General features: G+C 36.8%; 1 protein-coding gene across 1 annotated transcript in view; it reads left to right on the forward strand.

The window, feature by feature from the left end:
* LOC140166197 (ligand of Numb protein X 2-like) overlaps positions 1-20,390 on the forward strand; it is a 68,298-nt gene that overhangs the window by 42,630 nt on the left and 5,278 nt on the right. The window contains 7 exon segments of the mRNA XM_072189603.1: positions 610-719; positions 8,801-8,884; positions 11,191-11,378; positions 12,521-12,551; positions 18,051-18,167; positions 18,927-19,091; positions 19,782-19,904. Of these exon segments, the coding sequence (XP_072045704.1) occupies positions 610-719; positions 8,801-8,884; positions 11,191-11,378; positions 12,521-12,551; positions 18,051-18,167; positions 18,927-19,091; positions 19,782-19,904 (818 nt within the window).

Consider the following 20,390-nt stretch of genomic DNA (forward strand, 5'->3'; position numbering starts at 1 on the left):
TGCAGGCATAGGCATAAAATTTGCAGCCAAAAACTTCCATGTTAGAGTACCTACAATGTTAGTAGTTATTTTGTCGGTTTTTCATGTATACATGAAGACATCCCTAAAGATACACCCATGTTTGTTGATTACTTTTTCTAAGAAAAGCCGGTTCCATTTCCATTCCTCTCAATTTAATAGTTCTCTCCCCAATAACTATAGCTTCAATCAGTTCTACATCATTAATTAAGCATCCGATTACATCTTTCAACAAAGCTGTTTACATGTTAGCGATTGGAAAGTACCGCCTACAACTATTGAATGATAAACCTCATCGCATTGTCTATTGATCCAGTTTTCATAGAATACAATGATCCTCTTCCAGTCATCCCAAGTTGATTAACCCAATGAAGGACAATGAGTTACCATCATCAATATCATTATTATCAGCTTGGATCCAATTTATATTGGCATCTGAGGTCATTGGTCACTATACCATTGATTTGCACCTTGAATTTCATCCAACAACCAATTACGATCAAATTGCCGACAAATTGTATTCAAATTATCCAATGATTGTCAAGGTGTCTAATGTTGTTATGTCTTAATTTGCATCTTCTTTTTTCGTAGTACAAGCTGGGGTACCAATCAAAGATGGCTCGCTGACGACGATAGAGGTACACAGAAGAAGAGAGGAGGAGTTGGGCATCAGCTTTGTGGGTGGTAATGAAACCCCTATGGTAAGGATATCAAAGATTAACTTGTGTCTGTTGAGACATAAAGCATTTATAAAAGGACAAGTTAACTCTGTGATTAAATTTCTACATCCGGTTAAAACTAGCATCTACATAATTGCACAAAAACATACAGCTCATTTCTTAGTAGCAAAATTTATCATGTTTTATTGTAAATCACACAATCTATTGCAAACAGTCAAGTTAGTTACGTGAAGGGACTCTGTGGTATGGTATAAAACATGATGATCAGGGTTCACAGTTTATCGCGTTTTCGCGTCCAGGACGCTTTTTGAACTCACTGGACCCGGAAAAAGTAAGATTATGTAACCTGAATGGGTCCAGCAGGCTGTGCTTGGACCCGGAAAAAATATCCCATCCAAGAAATAGAAAATATCATCATAGATCGCCATTGTGCGATAACCCAGCTCAATCGGCTCACTTTTCATTCATAAATTACATTACAAAAATCGCTGCAACATGATACACACCTCATTGCTATTTCATGCACAGATATTTGATCAGCGATACGAGGGGAACTGTGGAAGAGGTTGACTTGCGATTTTTTTTGGATCGTGCAAATATTATGTTACAATAAAAATGTCAACAAAACAGGACATTCCTGGTGACATCGCGAAAACACATTTTTGCGGTAATTTTATATTTCAACCGAGCAAATATAACAAAATAACCAAATAATTAGATGATTAAAGTAGTGCATGTTATTAGGTAGTAATTGTAGTTCTTTATGAGAAAGTCGGCCGATCGCGGCAAGTCGTCCTTTACCCAGTAATTTGACTCAACTTTGGTAAGTTTTGGGTGCGAATTCAGCATACTTTAATATTTATCGTTTGCGCCAGTATCGGTACTGAAAATACATTTCCGGTTGTTTCTGAAGTTTCGTACATAAGTACAATTTGGACCCACAAAAATCAATTTGGGACCCGCAAATTTCAACTAAATGGGATCTGAATGGGTCCAGCATAAAAAAGTGGACCCGGTTATTTGAGAGCAAACTGTGAACCCTGATGATGATGAGTGGGAGTTCCAATTGCCTGCCGTCGCAGACCCAAAGAGCCATATTGTAGTTCTTGCTTTTCAGTTTTTTGCCATCATAATCCAAGTATGGTGCAAAATTGGCCCAATTATGGTGCAAATTGTCATTGTTTTTGTAAAATATGTATAATTTAGGACACAATTTTGTGAGGAAAGAAGAAACTTTATAAGAAAGAAACAAGAAAGAACAGCAACAAGGCTAGAGTGCCTGACAAAAAACACCTCTTCACATTTTACCTTAACAGACAAAAAAGCTAGTATCCAGGTATACTGTATGTGTTTCATAACTGAAATATCAAATAAAGAAACACGACTTGTGTGTCAATTTTTATTGGCATGATTGATCCAATTTTGCATTTATCAAAACAAAGCTTAGAGCGTTGTTGTCCTTCCGTAAGAGACATAATTACCGATGTTGTATACAAGTTGAATCAAAAGTGATGCAAGCATCTTAGCTATAGATCAATTCATGCTTGGAGCATGAGTTGGACTTGGTTCACGTTCATCCTGACACTTGTATTGTAAGTCAGTGTTGAGATAATCAAGAGAGACTTGTCGTCACGAGAGTAATGCATGTAGAAGTGGTTATATCCATACATTTTGTGTGTCAACTATGCATTTTACTTTATTGTTCAAAAACTCATACTGGCCAATTGTCATATAATGAAGTTTGGCTAATCATTGATGCCACCAAGCAACTTCATTTTCAATGGACATGTCCTGTATTTTGACAGTTTACTGTACTCAAAATATAGCTGGTCCCATTCATAAGATGGTTCAATTTCTAGAACATGGTAACAAAATCATCAAAAATTCTTTTTTTTATATTTTGTAGGATTTTCATACAAATTTTAGCATCATAACATTAATTACAAATAACAATTATGGAAACAGTTTATGTTCATAAATATACCACAGATTCATTACTCCTGATATGATACATGAATCAGTTTGATGAAGATATACTCAAGAAGAGTTGCCAAAAGCAACGAAAAATTGACATTTTGTATACTTAACATACATCGCATCCACCTGCTCCATATCCACCTGCTCCGCCACCCCTTGAGGTTCAATTTGAAACTGTTGCTAATTTTTAATAAAATGTTGCTTTGTTTTCAAAAATTTCGCACATAAACACTGATTTCTTAGCTTTGAAGTGACACCGCAAATTTGTGTGGTAAGGGGTTGAGGCGATACAGACTTTTTAATGTGCAGAAAAATGTTCCACCACCACCTTTTTGCATGCATTGCCACCTTGAGATACCGCGGGTACTCAAGTTTGGTTTTGGTAGGGTGTGCTGCTGAGAATTTGAAAGTGGATCCATCAATATACCAATTTTTCAAGAAATTTGGACCTATTGATATATACCAAAAGTCAAAATATTCAGCCAAATTGAACCCAAATTGCCTTAGTTTTTTCAAATTTTCCCCCAAATTTGGGCAAAATTGCAAAAAAATTTGGATAGATTGAGGTAAAATTTGGCTATTTTGCAAAAAAAAAATTGAAAATTTTGAAAAAAGGACCCATCCATTTACCAAAATTTGCCTAGAAAAAGGGGTCATGGATATACTAGGAGGCCGAAAATGCTACCCATGTTTGCGGCATGTCCCCGCATTGGCCATTTGTACTGAGTACCCCCCCAGGCTTGAGACATGTAGCAGCTAAGTAAATGCAAAATCAAGGAAAAAATGTGTAGCATGTTTCTCCTTAAATTTAATGCATTACAGTTACAACATTATCTAAAATACAAACATGTACAATTAAAAGTTGAAAACATCCTCAAAGAAGTTTTTATTTTCACTATTAAAATAGTGAAAATAAATATAATGGCATGGGCTTTGGATTTTAGCAGAGGGGAAATCTCAATCTCAGATCAAAAGTGCAGGCCACTAATGGGCTATTCCATTTAAAATTCACACTATCCCTGTGGAAGATTTAGCTGTTCAAAGTCTTCCACGGGGGAGTATGAGTTTTGATTAGAATAGACAAATTGTGTAACTTCCATTTGAAATACTCACTCCAGTTGTGGAGGATTTAGGTAAGAGGGAGTATGGGTTTCAAAATGATTAACTCTGATTAGTTACATTCAAAAACCCATACCCCCTTTGGAAGATATTTCCAAAATCTTCCACAGGGGTAGTGTGGATTTTAAATGGAATAGCCCAATTCAACTGATTATGTCATTGTTAGCAAGAATAAGTATTGAATTGTCACATACTACCATTCATTAAGGGATCTAAAATGAGCGTTTATTTGCGTTTCGACAGTATTTTTTGTGGGACATGAGAGCACCTCAGACCTATCGAATTGCATTCTGAATACGAAGCATGTCTTTCTGATATCAAATAATTTTCATTTTTTGAAAATTACAATATAATACAAATTTTATGACAAATTATAAAAATTTGATATTTTTTCAAATTTTTGATATATAACAGTCCTCGAAGTAAATTATATAAATCTAATGATATTATATTCTTTGTATGTAGCAGGAAGGAAAAGCCGACGGTCAATTGAAAATTTTGACCTTTCATATTGAAGATATGGATTTTTTTCCCAAAAAGACCTAATTTTTGTTGGTGTTTTGGGAAAAAAATCCATATCTTCAATACGAAAGGTCAAAATTTTCAATTGATCGTCGGCTTTTCATCCCACCTACATACACTTTAAGTATAAATCATCAGATTTATAAAGTTTACTTCAAGTACTGTTAAATATTAAAAATATCAATATTTAATGATTTGCCATAAAATGTGTATTAAATTGCTAATTTCAAAAAATCAAAATTATTTGATATCAGAATGACATTCTTCGTATTCAGAATGCAATTCGATATGTCTGATGTGCTCTAATGTCCCAAAATAAATACTGTCCAAATTCATACCCCAGCCCTTAATTCCATTGTTTTAAGGTGCATAATATGACATGCCACAGAGACAGCTCAGAGCAGATGGACCATTGTATGCGTCAATGACTGTGAAATTATGTATTGATACTTCACAGTGAGTGGAAGACAGAAGGATAATTGCTTACTTTAGAAATGAAATAGCGTTTGTGTTTCAGATGAATGTGGGACAGTGGTGTGGCGTGGGTCATCATATTGGGGGGGGGGACACCAACCATGATTTTTTTTTGTGGGGGGCACGGGTCTGTTTGGTGGGGCACAAGCCATTTTTGGGCTATTTTCCTATAGGGTTTTCTAAATTTTGCCATCTATGTGCCCCCTGTACTCTTATGACGCTATGTCACTGATGTGGGATACCTTATTTGGGATAGATTTATTGTGTCATATATATAAGGTAATTAATGCAGTATTCTTTACACACAAATCATGTGTTCCAAGCAGTATATAAACATTAAAAAAATTGGTGAGGTGCATATTGTTGTCCAATCATATTGTTTGCTGAGTTTTGTTTGTGTAAATATGCAGAAATCTTTAAAACTATGTTTCAATCATGATTCTGCATAGTCTTTGTCAAAGACTACTCGCGATTGAGGAGGACACGAGCCGCAAGTCGCAAATCGCGATGCCCCACAAATAGCGAGCTGTGCCCACTTATGGTTTCCAAGAGTGTGTGGTTCCCAGTAGTTTATCTCCCTATGGGTAGTACAGACTAGATTCTGCATCACCTTAATTTGGGCTCAAGGCAGCTTTATATCGACAATTTCAATTCATCCATTCGACTCAATGTTACCTGCACTCTCTCGTTTTAAGAGTGAAATTTTATAAAAGGTAAAAAGGCGGGCACTCAATTCAGCAGAGTCAAGTTTGTCTGCAGCAGGTTGACAGTGTTTTAGGCACAGTAAAAGGAGCAGACTGCTAGAGGGGCCGCAATGTTTCAAAATGTCACCAAGTTTGTCACAAAATAAATATTTTGGTGTAGTTAAAGAATAATATGCTGTGCTCAATTTCAATCATGGTACAGTACAGCTTCAGTTGTGCAACATCTTACATGTAGCTGGGGTTCAAAGGGAAGCAGGCTCCACAAGGATGAAAAGTGATCTGTTAGAAAGTGTGCCATAGAATTGAAAAATTATCACATTTCAGAATGTGGTGTGCGCTTAGTGCTTTAAATAGCTTTATAGATAAGAACTTCAAAATTATTAATTTTGGAAGAACTTAACTAAAACTAAATAGCTGGCCTAGGATTGTAACATGACAGAGAAGATATTTTACCCTTCCCAGAATCCTTTGCAACATGATGCATCACTTCATTACAGCAAATCACACTCCTATTACTTTGTACAGGTTCCCTTTGTTTTCATTTTGAGAATGGACTGGCTAAACATGGGTCGATAGTCAAGAAGTAAACATTTTTGCAAGATGTGGATGTGCTCTGTTGTTCATAGAGGCCTGTACTTCTTGTCACTGTCGACCCATGTTGCATGAGATAACAAATCAGTACAGAAAACTGAAATGGAAGAAATGCATTGTGGGAAGTGTGTGATATCTTCTGTGGCAACATGAGGTACATAATTTCAGCAACTAGATTTTTTTTCGAGAAAAAAAAGAGTACAAGAAATGTTTCAACAGTTGTTGTGCATGCAGCCCTTAAGAGCATATCCAATATTGTGCCAACTTGTAAACATTTTTCCCGCAGACCCATTTAGTATTCTCACAATGTGTCCGTAGCAATGCAGCAATAAATGCCATTGAGATCTCCTTATGGTATAAGACACTAGTCCTAATGGCCCCTCTAAATGAGGTTATCAGCCATGTCCAGGTAAATGTTTAATGGTTAAGAGGCCATGATAAAGAGGGGAGTGGCACGACATGCTGATGTTTCATCTTGTTCCTCAGGTAGCTTAGGGTCCCAATTGTGACTAAAACAATATGCTGAATATGGGAATTGTTGCATAGGAAGAAATCATTGCGGTGATGTTGTGCTGAGTTTTCAGCCGAATTTCATAAATGTTGAAATTGTTGGCTGTCAGTAAATTCCTATTTTAAATCAGATCTAGTCTATAGATTGCTAATTAAAAATTAAAATATGATGAAATCTGACAGAGAAAGCATACATGTACAGGTTTGAAAAATGACACTAACTGTAATTAGGATGACAAATTGGTTCAGCGTAATGGCGAAGAGGACAGAGAGGTCATATCAGTAAACTGTAAATCCATATGATTGAAAATTCTGTGTTAATTACAATGTGTAACAAAAATGGATTAGGCCCAAAAAAAAAACAAGTTTGTTACCTGGAGTGCACACGCTAATGCACAAAATAAGCCATCAAAATTTTTGATGGCTTATTTTGTGCATTAGAATTTTTTTCATTTACAAAAAAAAAAAAAACCCAAAGCGGAAAAAAATCGCAAAAAATAATATAAAACACTACTGGAGTAAACATTTACATATTACACAACAACCGAGCATAGTGAAGCATAGTGAACTACTGGAGAAAACATCACACATTTTTTTAAATACTTTTTTGATCTGCAGGTTGAAAGGGGATCATAAATATTCTTGAATATGAAGAAATATGATATTTGTGTATGTCGGAGAGACCCACTGTAAATTCCCATTTCAAGGTTTTTTTTTCATTTGAAGACATGGATTATATAAACAAAATAAGAATAAAAAAACGCATTTCGCATTTAACAATTTCGCAATTTCTGAAGAATAGAAAATAAGAAATTGGTGATGCTAAATCAGGTTAGTGTGGGGGTCTTAATTGTAAATTAAAATGAATCTATCAACCAAATTACAAGACAAAAAATGTGAAAAATGTTCATCCGAATCTACATTGGTAACCAAAGTCACATGCAATTAGTGTCCGGACACGATATCTATCCAGCAACTGTAAATAATTACGCTGATATAGAATAAGCAAAGTTCTATAAATATAGCCTCTCTAAGCTCATCAGTCTAATTTCTGAAATAGCTCAAGAGGTCACCTGACTCGTGCGGTTTTAATTGGTAGTGAGCACTGGTAAGGAAGCAATTTTGTATTGCAGGTAGGCAAGTTAAGAAGGCAATTTGTTATGAGCAGCTAAGGTTACTTTTGATGTAGACCTGGGGGTACTCAGTACAAATGACCATATTGGGACATGCTGCAAACATGGGTACCATTTTCAGTCTTTTTGTATATCAATGACCCCTTTTTAGGCCAATTTTGGTATGGATATCGGTCCTTTTTTCTAATTTTTCTCTTATTATTTTGGAAAATGGTCCAATTTTGCTTGCTGTAGCCAAAATATTTTCAAATTTCCTCAGGGGAAAAAAGTTGTAAAAATTACGACAATTTGTGTTCAAATTGGAACATATATATGGTGCTGTAGGTATGACATTTTGTGAGTTTTGTGTTACTAAGTGGTGTTAAAAACTTGACTGAAAAGTGCACCAAAATGATGTTTTCACAAGGATAAAATCTGAAATTAAAGGTGGAAACTCTGGTCCAATTTTGTGAAGGGATACGTTGTTGGTAACTGGGCGTACCCCAGCTACTTCTAGCATCCATATGAAATCCAGTAGTTGTGGTCAGTGGCATAACCAAAGGCAGGGAGTAAAAAGGAGGAAGTTGCCCCCACCCGCCCCATAAGTCACTTCAAGTGTCCCCCCTCCCCCTGTGGGATGCTGATCGCCCTGATATTTAAGATTTTTACGCCCATTTTTAACCATTTTGTCAATGTTCCCCCTTGAAAGTTACCTGGCTCCCTTCCTTTGTCCACCTTCTGAAAAAGGGCTTGCTACACCACTGGTTGTGGCCACATTTCACATACAATACATGTACAGGTAATAAATAAATACGATCCTTCAAATGATTTTGAGGCACGCTTAAACTGTCATACATGTAAAGATTTTGGTTATTAATTAGCATTTTGATAAAGCAGGAAGGTGTCGCAATAAATTATGTATTTATATTTATATAATGTATAGAATGAATGTTATAGTTGTCTTAGCACTCCTCAGGAATAATAACATTGTCTGATAGAACTTATTTAGCATAACATTTAAAAATGTAATAGTTACAATAAAGTCATATGAGTAAACCCATCTATTTTGTTTCATTTTCTTTTCCTATTACAGGTTGGGATAATTGTGCAAGATATTCAAGCTGAAGGTGTTATAGCAAGAGATGGGAGGATGTTACCTGGGGACCAGATAGTTCATGTGAGTACTCCTGATCCGGTTCAATTCACTCTGTACTCGGACTAGCACCAAACTGAATAGCTGAGAATAATCTAGTCTCCTGCACAAGTGCACATGTGTGTGTCCTAGACAGGCCCGTATGCAGGGGGGGGGGGGGTTCCTAATTTGCAAAAGTATAAAAAGTTACAAATAATATCACATTTTTTATGCTTTTTAGAAAAAGGTCCAAATTTTGGGAAGAAGGTCAACTTTTCACAAAATTTTACACTGTTTCAAAATCTGCACCCCTCAAAAAAAGTTCCTGCGTACATTAGTGCGTACGGGCATAGTTCTATAACACATTGAAGGCATAATTACCACTGGTCTTTCAACAAATGTATATCCAACATGGAACACTTGATACGCGTACAGCAACACACCACAAGAGTATGGTGCAGCTAGAACCTTTGCAGATCTGACCAAATTTAACACTCCTGGATAACATAATGGAGGTGACTGTGTCTGAATATCATTATTCAAGACAGAAAGCCCATGCTAGCAGGCATTGTCAGGTACAAGGTGTCTTAGAAAGCCCATGCTAGCAGACATTGTCAGGCACAAGGTGTCTTAATGACTGTACCCACTCACTCAAGTTTGGCCTAAGACCTTATTATCACTTTAAGTGACAATCATATCTGTCATAGAAAGAATACATTAATTTTATGTGATCATGAGCACAATGCAGTGTAAGCTACATTTGTATGTGTTGGGTATGTTGCATGATGGCCACAAATATTTTGAAAGACCCGTATTTGTCTATTGCTTAAATAATTGGTGCAGGATTATAATTTACGCTGATACTATTCTCACGTACTATTCTATACTATTCTCAAAGTATAGACCTACATGATTCCCACAGTTTGTTTCAAGTAGCATTGTTGCTTCTGCCAAAGAAAACAAACCCTTCAGCTTGTGGTGAAGTGGTGCTTTGAAAAGATTTTTAGTATACTCATGTTCTCTTGAAATTACTAGGGCTGGATAGTGGGGGAAGCTTAAAATCTTTTCCTGGATAATTTGCATTTGTAGGGAAATGTTGCTTTCCTAAATATAGACCACTTTGACCTCGTCTTTGTTGATAAACAATGATGTCAAATGGTCTATTTACAAAAAATATACTAAAGAAATTGTGGGAAATGATGCTATCTTTGGAAAATGTGCTTCTCTTCCCAGGCAGGATACCGTATTTAGTCAAATAGTCGCCCCCCTCAAATAAACGCCCCCCACCACTTTTTTCAACCAAGTTGTTTCAAAAATGCCGATATTTCCATGCCATCTTGTGTAGTAAGCTTACCAAGTTCCCCACATCATAGTTGATAATAGCGTCAATAATTGGCGAAAATCTGGATTGGAAACCCGGAAGTGAGCCAGAAGTCAGTGTTTCTAGTTCATATTTCGTCATTTTAGCGTTTTTTATCGTTCTAAAATTGACCTTGAATAAACGCCCCCCCTTGGGAAAATGTAATGCCCCCAGGGGCATTTATTTGACAAAATACGGTACGTATAATAAGGCCTGCATATTATATATGTACAGGTGGGTACATTGCAAGAATACTGTTGCAGTTGGAATGTTTTTGTAATTTAATTTTTGATGCTGCAACAGTCTGAAATATTTTTGCCTATTTTATTTCAAGTTGCTTATTTCAAATTTCTTTACTGATGTAAAAATACACATTAAACATTTGTGACTGTATACCCAGCACGCAAATCAATCTGTCCCAAACATTTGTGACTGTATACCCAGCACGCATAAATCAATCTGTCCCAAACATTTGTGACTGTATACCCAGCACACAAATCAATCTGTCCCAAACATTTGTGACTGTATACCCAGCACGCAAATCAATCTGTCCCAAACATTTGTGACTGTATACCCAGCACGCAAATCAATCTGTCCCAAACATTTGTGACTGTATACCCAGCACGCAAATCAATCTGTCCCAAACATTTGTGACTGTATACCCAGCACATAAATCAATCTGTCCCAAACATTTGTGACTGTATACCCAGCACGCAAATCAATCTGTCCCAAACATTTGTGACTGTATACCCAGCACGCAAATCAATCTGTCCCAAACATTTGTGACTGTATACCCAGCACGCAAATCAATCTGTCCCAAACATTTGTGACTGTATACCCAGCACGCAAATCAATCTGTCCCAAACATTTCCACTTCTGCAGTAAACCGCTTCATTACCCCGCAGACAAAACTTATGTCAACAAAAAGAAGAAGAACTTGCCAAGTAGAAAAACTCAATCTAAGATTTGTTCCTCTTATCATTATTGACAGGTTAACGATACAGACTTGAAGGATGTGTCGCATTTTGTAGCTCGGGAAGCCCTCGGCCAAGCATCATCACCAATTAAGCTAACAGTGTACAGGGAGAAGGCTGAGAGAACGGGACAGAAGGAGGTGCATAGAATCCAACTAAATAAGGTACCTGGGGTACCACTGGGTATCAAGATTGCTGGAAGAAGGTGAGTGTGTAGCTGTGTGAATAATATTACACTAAATAAGGTACCTGTGGTACTACTGGGTACTACTAAAGATTGCTACAATTATGTTCAGTTTATCAGTTTTTTGCAATCTCAACACCCCCCCCCCCAACACATACACTGCTTAGTGAGAAGAGAAGGAGACTTCCCCAGGTCTGATATCTGCAATCAATTCTAGGTTCCAGGATCGTGCATAGGTAATTGTGCATGTAAAGCCTGTGCGTTAATACATTTAGTTATGTATTTAGGAAGGAAGGAGCATTCAGGATGCTTTGCCATTTCATCCTTTTGGCCAGCATGCTATCTGATATCCACCGAGATAGTTCAAATGAGGATGCTGTGAAGAAGCTTGCTTGTCCTTCATGCAGACTATTCTAGGAGTGTCACAGTATGGACTGAGCTGGTTCAAACTTATACCATTTTGTCCAGCAAGGCAAGGTACACTCAGATACACAAAATCAGCACCGATTCCCTGACCTTAATACTCCCTCATGCTGCTCCATAGACTATTTCAAGTATACCACTCCAACAGTAGCTGTGCCAGGGGGATGGCATGGAGGAAAATGCCCCCCCCATCAGAACTTTTGCCCCCTTATAGTTTCCCCCAGTAAAAACTCAAAATTACAAACAATTTCACTTTTGGCAAAAATAGTGTGCACAATTTGTTGATTTTGCCCCCCTGAAATTCACTTGCCCCACAAATTTGGACGTTTTGAATTGTCCACAAAAAAGTGGATCTTGAAATAGATTTTGAAGTCCCCTGGCAACAGGCCTCCATTACAGTTAGGGAAAATGGAAAATATTGATTGTTATTAAGTGTACAAGTCACTAATATTCTGTTAAAGCCAACATTGATATGCTAGATGACATATAATTATTGGCAGTGGATTTACATTAAGCTAATAATGATTCACTTGTGTTAAAATATTCGTAGAATAGCCTACCTATTATGTTGCCTAATGTGGGTATCATTTAATTTGATTGATATAGGCCTACTGATATTGTTGCAGGTAGCACTTGCAGTTTATATTACTGTAGAGGTACAATCGTACAGAGTAATTAGTTTTCCCCATTTCATTTAACACAATTGACTTGCATGTATTTCTTTGTTTGTTTTTCCACAGAAATGAGCCAGGCATTTACGTGGTTGAAGTTGTAAGTACATACCCCTACAATCAGCTATTCCAATTGAATTCCATACACCCCCTATAGAAGACATAACCTTAATCTCCCAAACAGGGGGTGTAGATTTCAAATGGAGTCACCTATTCAGGTATTCCCATTTGAAATTCACACTCCCTGTGTGAAAGTTTTAGGTCATGTCTGCCATAGGGGGTGTATGGATTTCAACTGGAATAGCCCAAGTCCACCCAACAAAATATGTGACGGATCTGATCCAACCAGTCCAAAGGAAGCAAATTTGAACATTTTCAGCGGATCGTGCTGGCGCTCTTGATTCTCGCGCTGCACGTTCAACATGTTCGCAAGAGCACATACTGTGGCCACACAACTCTAGAACATCTTACTATTTGGTATTTCACTACTATGCACAAAAACATAGCAGTACAGGAAACAAAAAATATTTTAGTGATCTTGTTCAGTAAATTCTCCCTCCTTGTAAATGTCCCCCAGCACCACCCACCAGGGATAATTAATTACTGTCTTAATACATGTCTAATGTTCAAGTGTGGTAAATCAATCAACTTGACAGAGTTAGACAGACACTGAGACAGTGAGTTAACATGAAGTGATGAATTTGGGGAGTAAATACAATGTAAGCTCTGTGCTGCCTTCTATTAGGTTTCTTCATCAATATTTTTATTGATACATTGAGGGGCACAGTGCAACACTGGCTCCATTTTGGGTTTAAGGCGAGTTGGAGCCTTCAGGTTATATTTTCCCAGTTTTGGTTATTTTGCTATTTCTGGCAGAATAATACATTGATCTTAAAGGAAATGAGTCAAGGGAGCCACTTGTTCTCATTTATATTACCATATGTAGTGCAGTTATTGAGTTAATAATAGGTCAAAACTTTTTGTTTGAGCTGAGCGTCTTAATATGCAGTTTCATGACGCCTTTGAATGTACATCTTTTTTGAATAGATGTCAACTTTCAATACCTTGTTCACTGTATACAGTGTCCCTCTTTTATTAGCACAAGGTATCCTTAACTCTCTTCACACGGGTGTCGACTGTAGGCGACAAGATTTTAAAAAATAAATAAAATTCAAAAATTTCAGAATTGTAAATTTTCATGACCATATTTGGAATCAGCATGAAAAATGCATTAAAATGGGTACAAACAAGCCTATTTTTGATTCAGCAGGTCTTAAGATAACTCTTGATATTTTGAGAAGATATCTATCTCAAAAGTTGGGCTTTTTATGTTCAAGCCTATGGCTAGCACACAGAGCATTAATAACAATAAGATAAAAGATATGCAAGGCAGCCTTTGGGTATATCCTATTCTGCATCTGAACTCTGACCTCTCAAGTTTTCTCAGCTGTATAAATGTCTGTGCTACTGAAATCTGAGGTTTATCATCCCTCTCTGTCTGTCTCTTCCTTGATGATGTATTGAGACAGCAGCTATTATGTGTGTATGTCTATAACATACTGTTATGCACAGTATCTTCAAAGAACAAAATTTTTGCAACTTGAAAAGAGTTGTCATTTTCTTCGGCATGTAACTTTAGCAAAATGGTTACATTTTCGTAAAGGCCTCTGTAGGAAAAAGAAATATTTGTAAGCATGAAACTTTTACAAATCTCACTAGTTGTGAAATATCCAACATCTTCATGAACATTTCATGGTTTACATTAATAGGATGAAAATCAAAGAGATCTGAGACACTTCCATACTGACATGTCCCATTTTAATAGTAACCTGTGTCTCTGGGTTTTATTCCATATTTATGGCAAATGATCTTGTGTAAAATGCACCGTGTCTATTAGTTGTGCTTAGCACTACATATGCAAACCTTTGGTAAGATCATTTATAAAGATGCCAATTATTATACAATTTTAAGATTTTAAGACAGACTAATTGTCTGTCCTCAACATCGGTATAGGCCGTTAGTACGGAGTGTCTCATCTCATAGTCTGTTATCTTTGGTAACGCCATGTTGGATTTCGCATTGGCATACACATAGAATGGCGATTTCACTGTACGCTGGCGACGCCATCGCGTATGCGCACCGGATCAAATCTGCCACTGCGAAATCCAACATGGTGTTACTTTCAACTTGAGACTACATGTAGATGCACTATATCAGAGTGTAGGCTCTCCCATTGTATAATTGATTTGATGAATGTACAAAATCTTTTCATCGTTTCATTCACACTAGAGTCATTTGTCCCATATGCTATATTATAAACATACATTGTAGACAGTTAATGGAAAGGACAACCAGCTGTCAAATTCTAAGAATGTGATTTTTTATCTGATCTCGCAGAAAACCGATTTGTCCATCTAATGTTACCCACAGAGGTCTAGAGTTCTGTCAAGAAAGTCTATCACATTATAATATAATGTGATAAACATCACATAATAATATAAATAATGTGATAAACAGTAGCAGATCAGAGTTATCAAATCGAAAAGATTGAGAGAAAAAATGACATTGATTGAGTGAGTGAATGAGTGTGTGAAAGAGAAAGGGAGTATGTGATCGCAAGAGAGAGAGAGAAATTCAGGCAGACAGACAGACACCCGGACAGCCGGGGTCAGACAGGAGACAGAATTAATCATGTAAAACACAGTTTGTTTGGCTTATAATAGGAGAAAAAAATAACACTCATTACAAAGTGTATTGATATAGAACAGCATGCACACAGCACTTGCAATAGTTGTGCATTCCAAAAAGTTTGCCTATTATAAGCCAACAAAATTTAGCTATCAGTCTTTACCAAGCCATGCTTAATGTTTCAATGTTGTTCAATCAAAGATACTTCGACCATACCCTAACTTTGTTATATTATTATTTTGAAATGAGGTATTTATGGTTAAATTTGCAACAGATACTGCACAATACACATCAAATCATGCAGGCATTAATGTGTTCCTCTGCAATGTTTTCCTTTATTCTTGAATAACAACAAAGTTTATGTCGGCTGTTATTTTTGGCATACTTCAAAACATTGCTCCCAAGCAAAATACCAGTTGTGCACTGCAGTATAATAATAACTCATAACTTAACAGCAAAACATTATTTACATGCATACTTAAACACAATGTGAATACAATCCCATGCATCAATCAATCATGCAGACACTTTGTAGATTTACCATTAAAGTTGTGTTAGGTTGAACTTTTTGACCTAAAAGTGTAAATACACACTCCCAAATAATCATTTTCCCACATGCTTGATAAGAAAAAATATTGAAGATAAAAATAAATTTCTCAAAATAAGTTGGCAACTTACCATAGAATGTGCCGCTTGAATGACGTATAATCATGGCCAATAGATTAAGCAGGGATTTTAATAAAACTGAGAGCAACTTTGAAGTTCAAGTATTACTCACCAAGAGTACCTTCTTACCCATGGATGTGATCAGCTATTGTCATTCTATCTTTGTTAAAAAAATCTGTGATCCACTTGGGAGATGTGATGACATCACTCCACCAGATAGACGTCATGAATCTTGGAGGTCTTGACCCCCGCTTCCAAGATTCAGCAAGTTACCCTGGACTGAGTCCTGTGGGATTTCAATGTTTTACAACAATTTGAGATCCCCTTGAGAGATGTGATGATGTCACTCCACCAGATAGACGTCATGAATCTTGGAGGTCTTGACCCCCGCTTCCAAGATTCAGCAAGTTACCCTGGACTGAGTCCTGTGGGATTTCAATGTTTTACAACAATTTGAGATCCCCTTGAGAGATGTGATGATGTCACTTCACCAGATAAACATTGTGAATCTAGGTGATCTTGAACCCCTCTTCCAAGAATCAGCAAGTTACCCTGAACTGAGTCCTGTGGGATTTCAATGTTTTAAAACAATTTGAGATCCCCTTGAGAGATGTGATGATGTCACTTCACCAGATAAATGTCTTTATAATCTTGACCCCCATCTTCCACGATTTAGCACAGATTCTCAACAATCTGAGAATCTGTGGATTTAGTAAGTTGTCCTGGACTGGGTCTCATGGGATTTTAATGTTCTGCTGATGAACATCTGGATGATCTTAACACCCCCCCATATTGAAAACCTGACCTTCCCACACAGGGAGTGTAGATTTCAAATGGAGCCATCCATTCAGGTAACCCCATTTGAAATTCATACTCACTACATGGAAGATTAAGGTCATGTCTTCCCAGTCCAGGGCAACTTGGACTGGGTTTCAGCTGAAATAGCCCAATGTTTTACAAAAATTTCAGATCCACTTGTGATATCTGATGATGCATCTCACTAAATAGCCATTGATTTTGACCCCCCCCTCCAAAGATTCAAGAAGTTATCAAAGACATGATCGGAAGGGATTTTGATATTTTTAATGTGCTGATTATGAACATCATGAAATTGCGCTCTAGATTGGCACCATGCATGTTTCGTTTTAGTCTTTCAGGATCAATAAAAGCCAGGTTAGTACGTTAGCTGGTTGTTAAATATAAAAACAGCACTGTTTTGACGTTATAGAAATGATATGTTTTGATGTGAAAACTGTTATTAGATCCAAAATCAAAATCCATCAAAAATGTCAAATTCTGTTCAATTTGGTTGGCTCTTGTCCATGCACCCCTACACATATATTTTGATACCAAATAGATTAGATTGAAGAAAAGCTAAATCAGTTCACCATTTAGTGGTGAGAATAAAAGTAGCAATAGTTTGAGAACTTAAATTGTTTGGTTGCCCTTCCAAGACAAAAATTTGGAGGGTCGGTAAGTCGATCCTTTTTTTTTAAATACTTTTTCATGGGCTGTTCCTCGATTTTTCATACATTTTGAAAAGGCTAAATGCTTGGCTTGGTCATTACTCAATTTACGGTAAAAAATTATGCATTTTTGGACTGAATTTAAATGGAAATACTTCTTGTTTTCAATCAAATATGCATTTAATACATAAAATGAGTGAATATCAAATATAAAATGTCCTTGGTACTGTCAATATTTAAGGTTTCTTCTCAAAAAGTGATTGAAAAAAAAACCGACCCAAGATTTCCAATGTTTTGGGTCGTTCTCTGAGGGCAACCAAACATTTTTTTTGCCTTTAACAATTCCTTACAGCTTGAACTTATCACTTTTTATCATGTGACTCAGTGTCTTGACACATTTTGCTATTTCGAGAACCACTAGTTGTTCTCATTTTAATGCATTTTCAGGCTTGTGTGTACTTGTTTTAATGCATTTGTCATGCTGATTCCAAATATGGTCATGAAAATGAACAATTCTGAAATTTAATTTTTTTTTATAATTATTTGAAACTTGTCATCTGCAGTCGACACCTGTGTGGGGAGAGTTAAGGTGAGCTACTCATCATGAGGATGATTAGGAGAGTGGTCCCTCTTGCTCACCTGTGAATCAAAGCTTGTTTAATCTCACCACATTTACATGCATTATGACTTGTAATTATTTGATATGGGAAAATATTCTATTTAAAGTATTTTTCCTGTTGCTTAAATTCTGCTCTCATGTGTTTTGTTGTATTCAATAGTTGGAGGATAGTGTAGCATGGAGGGATGGTAGATTAATGGCCGATGACAGGGTGCTAGAAATCAGTGGACAGGATCTGAGAGAAGCCGAGCCTGAGAGAGCTGCTGATGTCATTAAGGTAGGAGAGCATTTGTTTGTGTGAAGGAAAAGGTTAATTTTGGCTGTTGTCAATAATGTTATCGACAAAGCAATTTTCCAGATTGTCGACAAACATCATTTGAACAATTGTCAACAAAAAAAATAGTCATAAGGTTAAGAAATGCTTAACATACATGTATACATAATTTATTTACCATAAAATAACTGCACCAGTTCTATTTCATTCGTAAGTGGTGCAGATTATCTTTCCATTACAATCCCAAAATGTGACATGATCAAGGGGAATGAGTCGCATGTCGACAATTTTCAATTAGAAGATTTTTACATCATTTTACAAACACCATCAAAATCGGACATCTGATTACCGAGTTATGAGCAATTTATCAATGGCTGAAAACAATATAAAACAAAAGAATTTGAAGACTGTTTTTGCCAATATCTCAAAAACAATATTTGCGACATCCGACTCATTCCCCTTGATTATGGCACATATTCTGATGATGCGTATTATGTAGTTGCTTACATAGTTGCTCAAACTCCAAAGAATGTTTTTGTGAATGGTGTCTGCCTCTTTTATCAATACAACTTATTTAGAGGCATTGTATATGCTTGTAGATGAAATTCTATGATATCTTTGTGTAAAAATGTTGATTCAATTTGTTAGAATCTAGTCTGATTCTTACAAACTATGATGAAGTTATCTCCTTCATCAAATTTGAAAAAGTTTAAAGTTGCATTTTTAACCATCTACTTTTCTTGATCATCTCTTTTCCAACAGAGCTGTGGTGACAAGATAAAAGTCACTTACTCACGTATCGTCAAGCCCACTGCTCCAGACCTGATCCAATCACTCAATGCTGACATCCCAGTAGAAACTTTCAACCCGGCAAACCTAGTGGCAGCACTCGTACAACGCTCAGAGAAAGTCATCAATATCAGAAAAGTAAGTGTTACGCTACTGCTATAAATTTTAAGAAAACAAAAACATGTAACAACATCAACAGTGGTTGAAAAGATGGGTTTTCAGGCTGCGTTTGAAAGTAGCAACTGTGGCAGTTGACCTAATGGACGAAGAAAGATTGTTCCTGATTCTGGTTCAAAATTCTATGATTATGGTTCATGCTTAATTGTTTGCATTGTATGAGTAGTGCATTATAATGCCAATAATTAGCGGTAGTTGCTACTTGCACAAACCTTTGCATCACTCTTATAAGCTTATAGCAAAAAAACGATGTGTTGGGTTAGGGTTAGTTAACATGTTTTTCCTAGATTTAGGCCTTCTTAACCCTAATCCAACTGAAACTCACTAAAGCTCACTATGAAATCCACTGGGCATGCATGCATTCCATGTGATGTGATGACACAATCAGCCTAATTCATATATACCTACAGAATCCCTGGCCTTATCTCTATGATCAGTTGTCAACCATCTGTTCAGCAGGCTTTTGCAATACTTTAATTAAAATGCATGAAAAATAACATATTGCTGGAATAATCTGTCATGGCAACAGGGGTGAAAAGGCTTTTTGTTTTCTCGGAAAAGTTTCAATGAGTCTTGCAGCTGCACAAGCACTAGTGTTTCAATAAAGATGTCACCTTTGTAACCTGACTTTAAAATTGATTTCATTTTCAGAGTTCAAGAGAAAGTCTTGGTATTAGTGTGAGCGGAGGTAGAGGAGGTCCTAAAGGAGATGTACCAATCTTTGTTACAAGTGTACAACCAGATGGGCCTGTTGGTAAACATCATTATTTAAGGGTAAGTTGGATTGGATCGGTGAAAGGAGATTCTTGGTGGTCTCTATCTTTTCCTGCTCTGCAAAATTCAACAATGGGCTCGTCAGTGGTACCATTCCATTTAAGCTACCCTGTGAGAAAAATATATCGGAGTAGACAATAATATGAATCAAATTCTGGACTCACCAATGATTTCTAGTAACGTTGCGATCCGTTGCTTCATCAGACTGCCCACAGACTTGACTGATGGTTTGGTCACATGATGGTAATCGGCGAGGAAGTAGTTTCACAGTGGGGGCCCAGGTGTGTGATAGCAGGAAACGGAGACCCTCTTCACCCCCGGATGGCCTCTTTCACTCCTCAAACCACCTCTCCACCTTGTCGAAGATTATGATGTTGATTACCATCACATGACCAAACCATCAGTCAAGTCTCTGCGCAGTCTGATGAAAACCCGGTGAACGGGTTGCAACGTTACTAGAAATCATTGGTGAACCCAGAATTTGAT

The sequence above is a fragment of the Amphiura filiformis genome, chromosome 12, assembly GCF_039555335.1.
Source record: "Amphiura filiformis chromosome 12, Afil_fr2py, whole genome shotgun sequence".
Taxonomy (NCBI): domain Eukaryota; kingdom Metazoa; phylum Echinodermata; class Ophiuroidea; order Amphilepidida; family Amphiuridae; genus Amphiura; species Amphiura filiformis.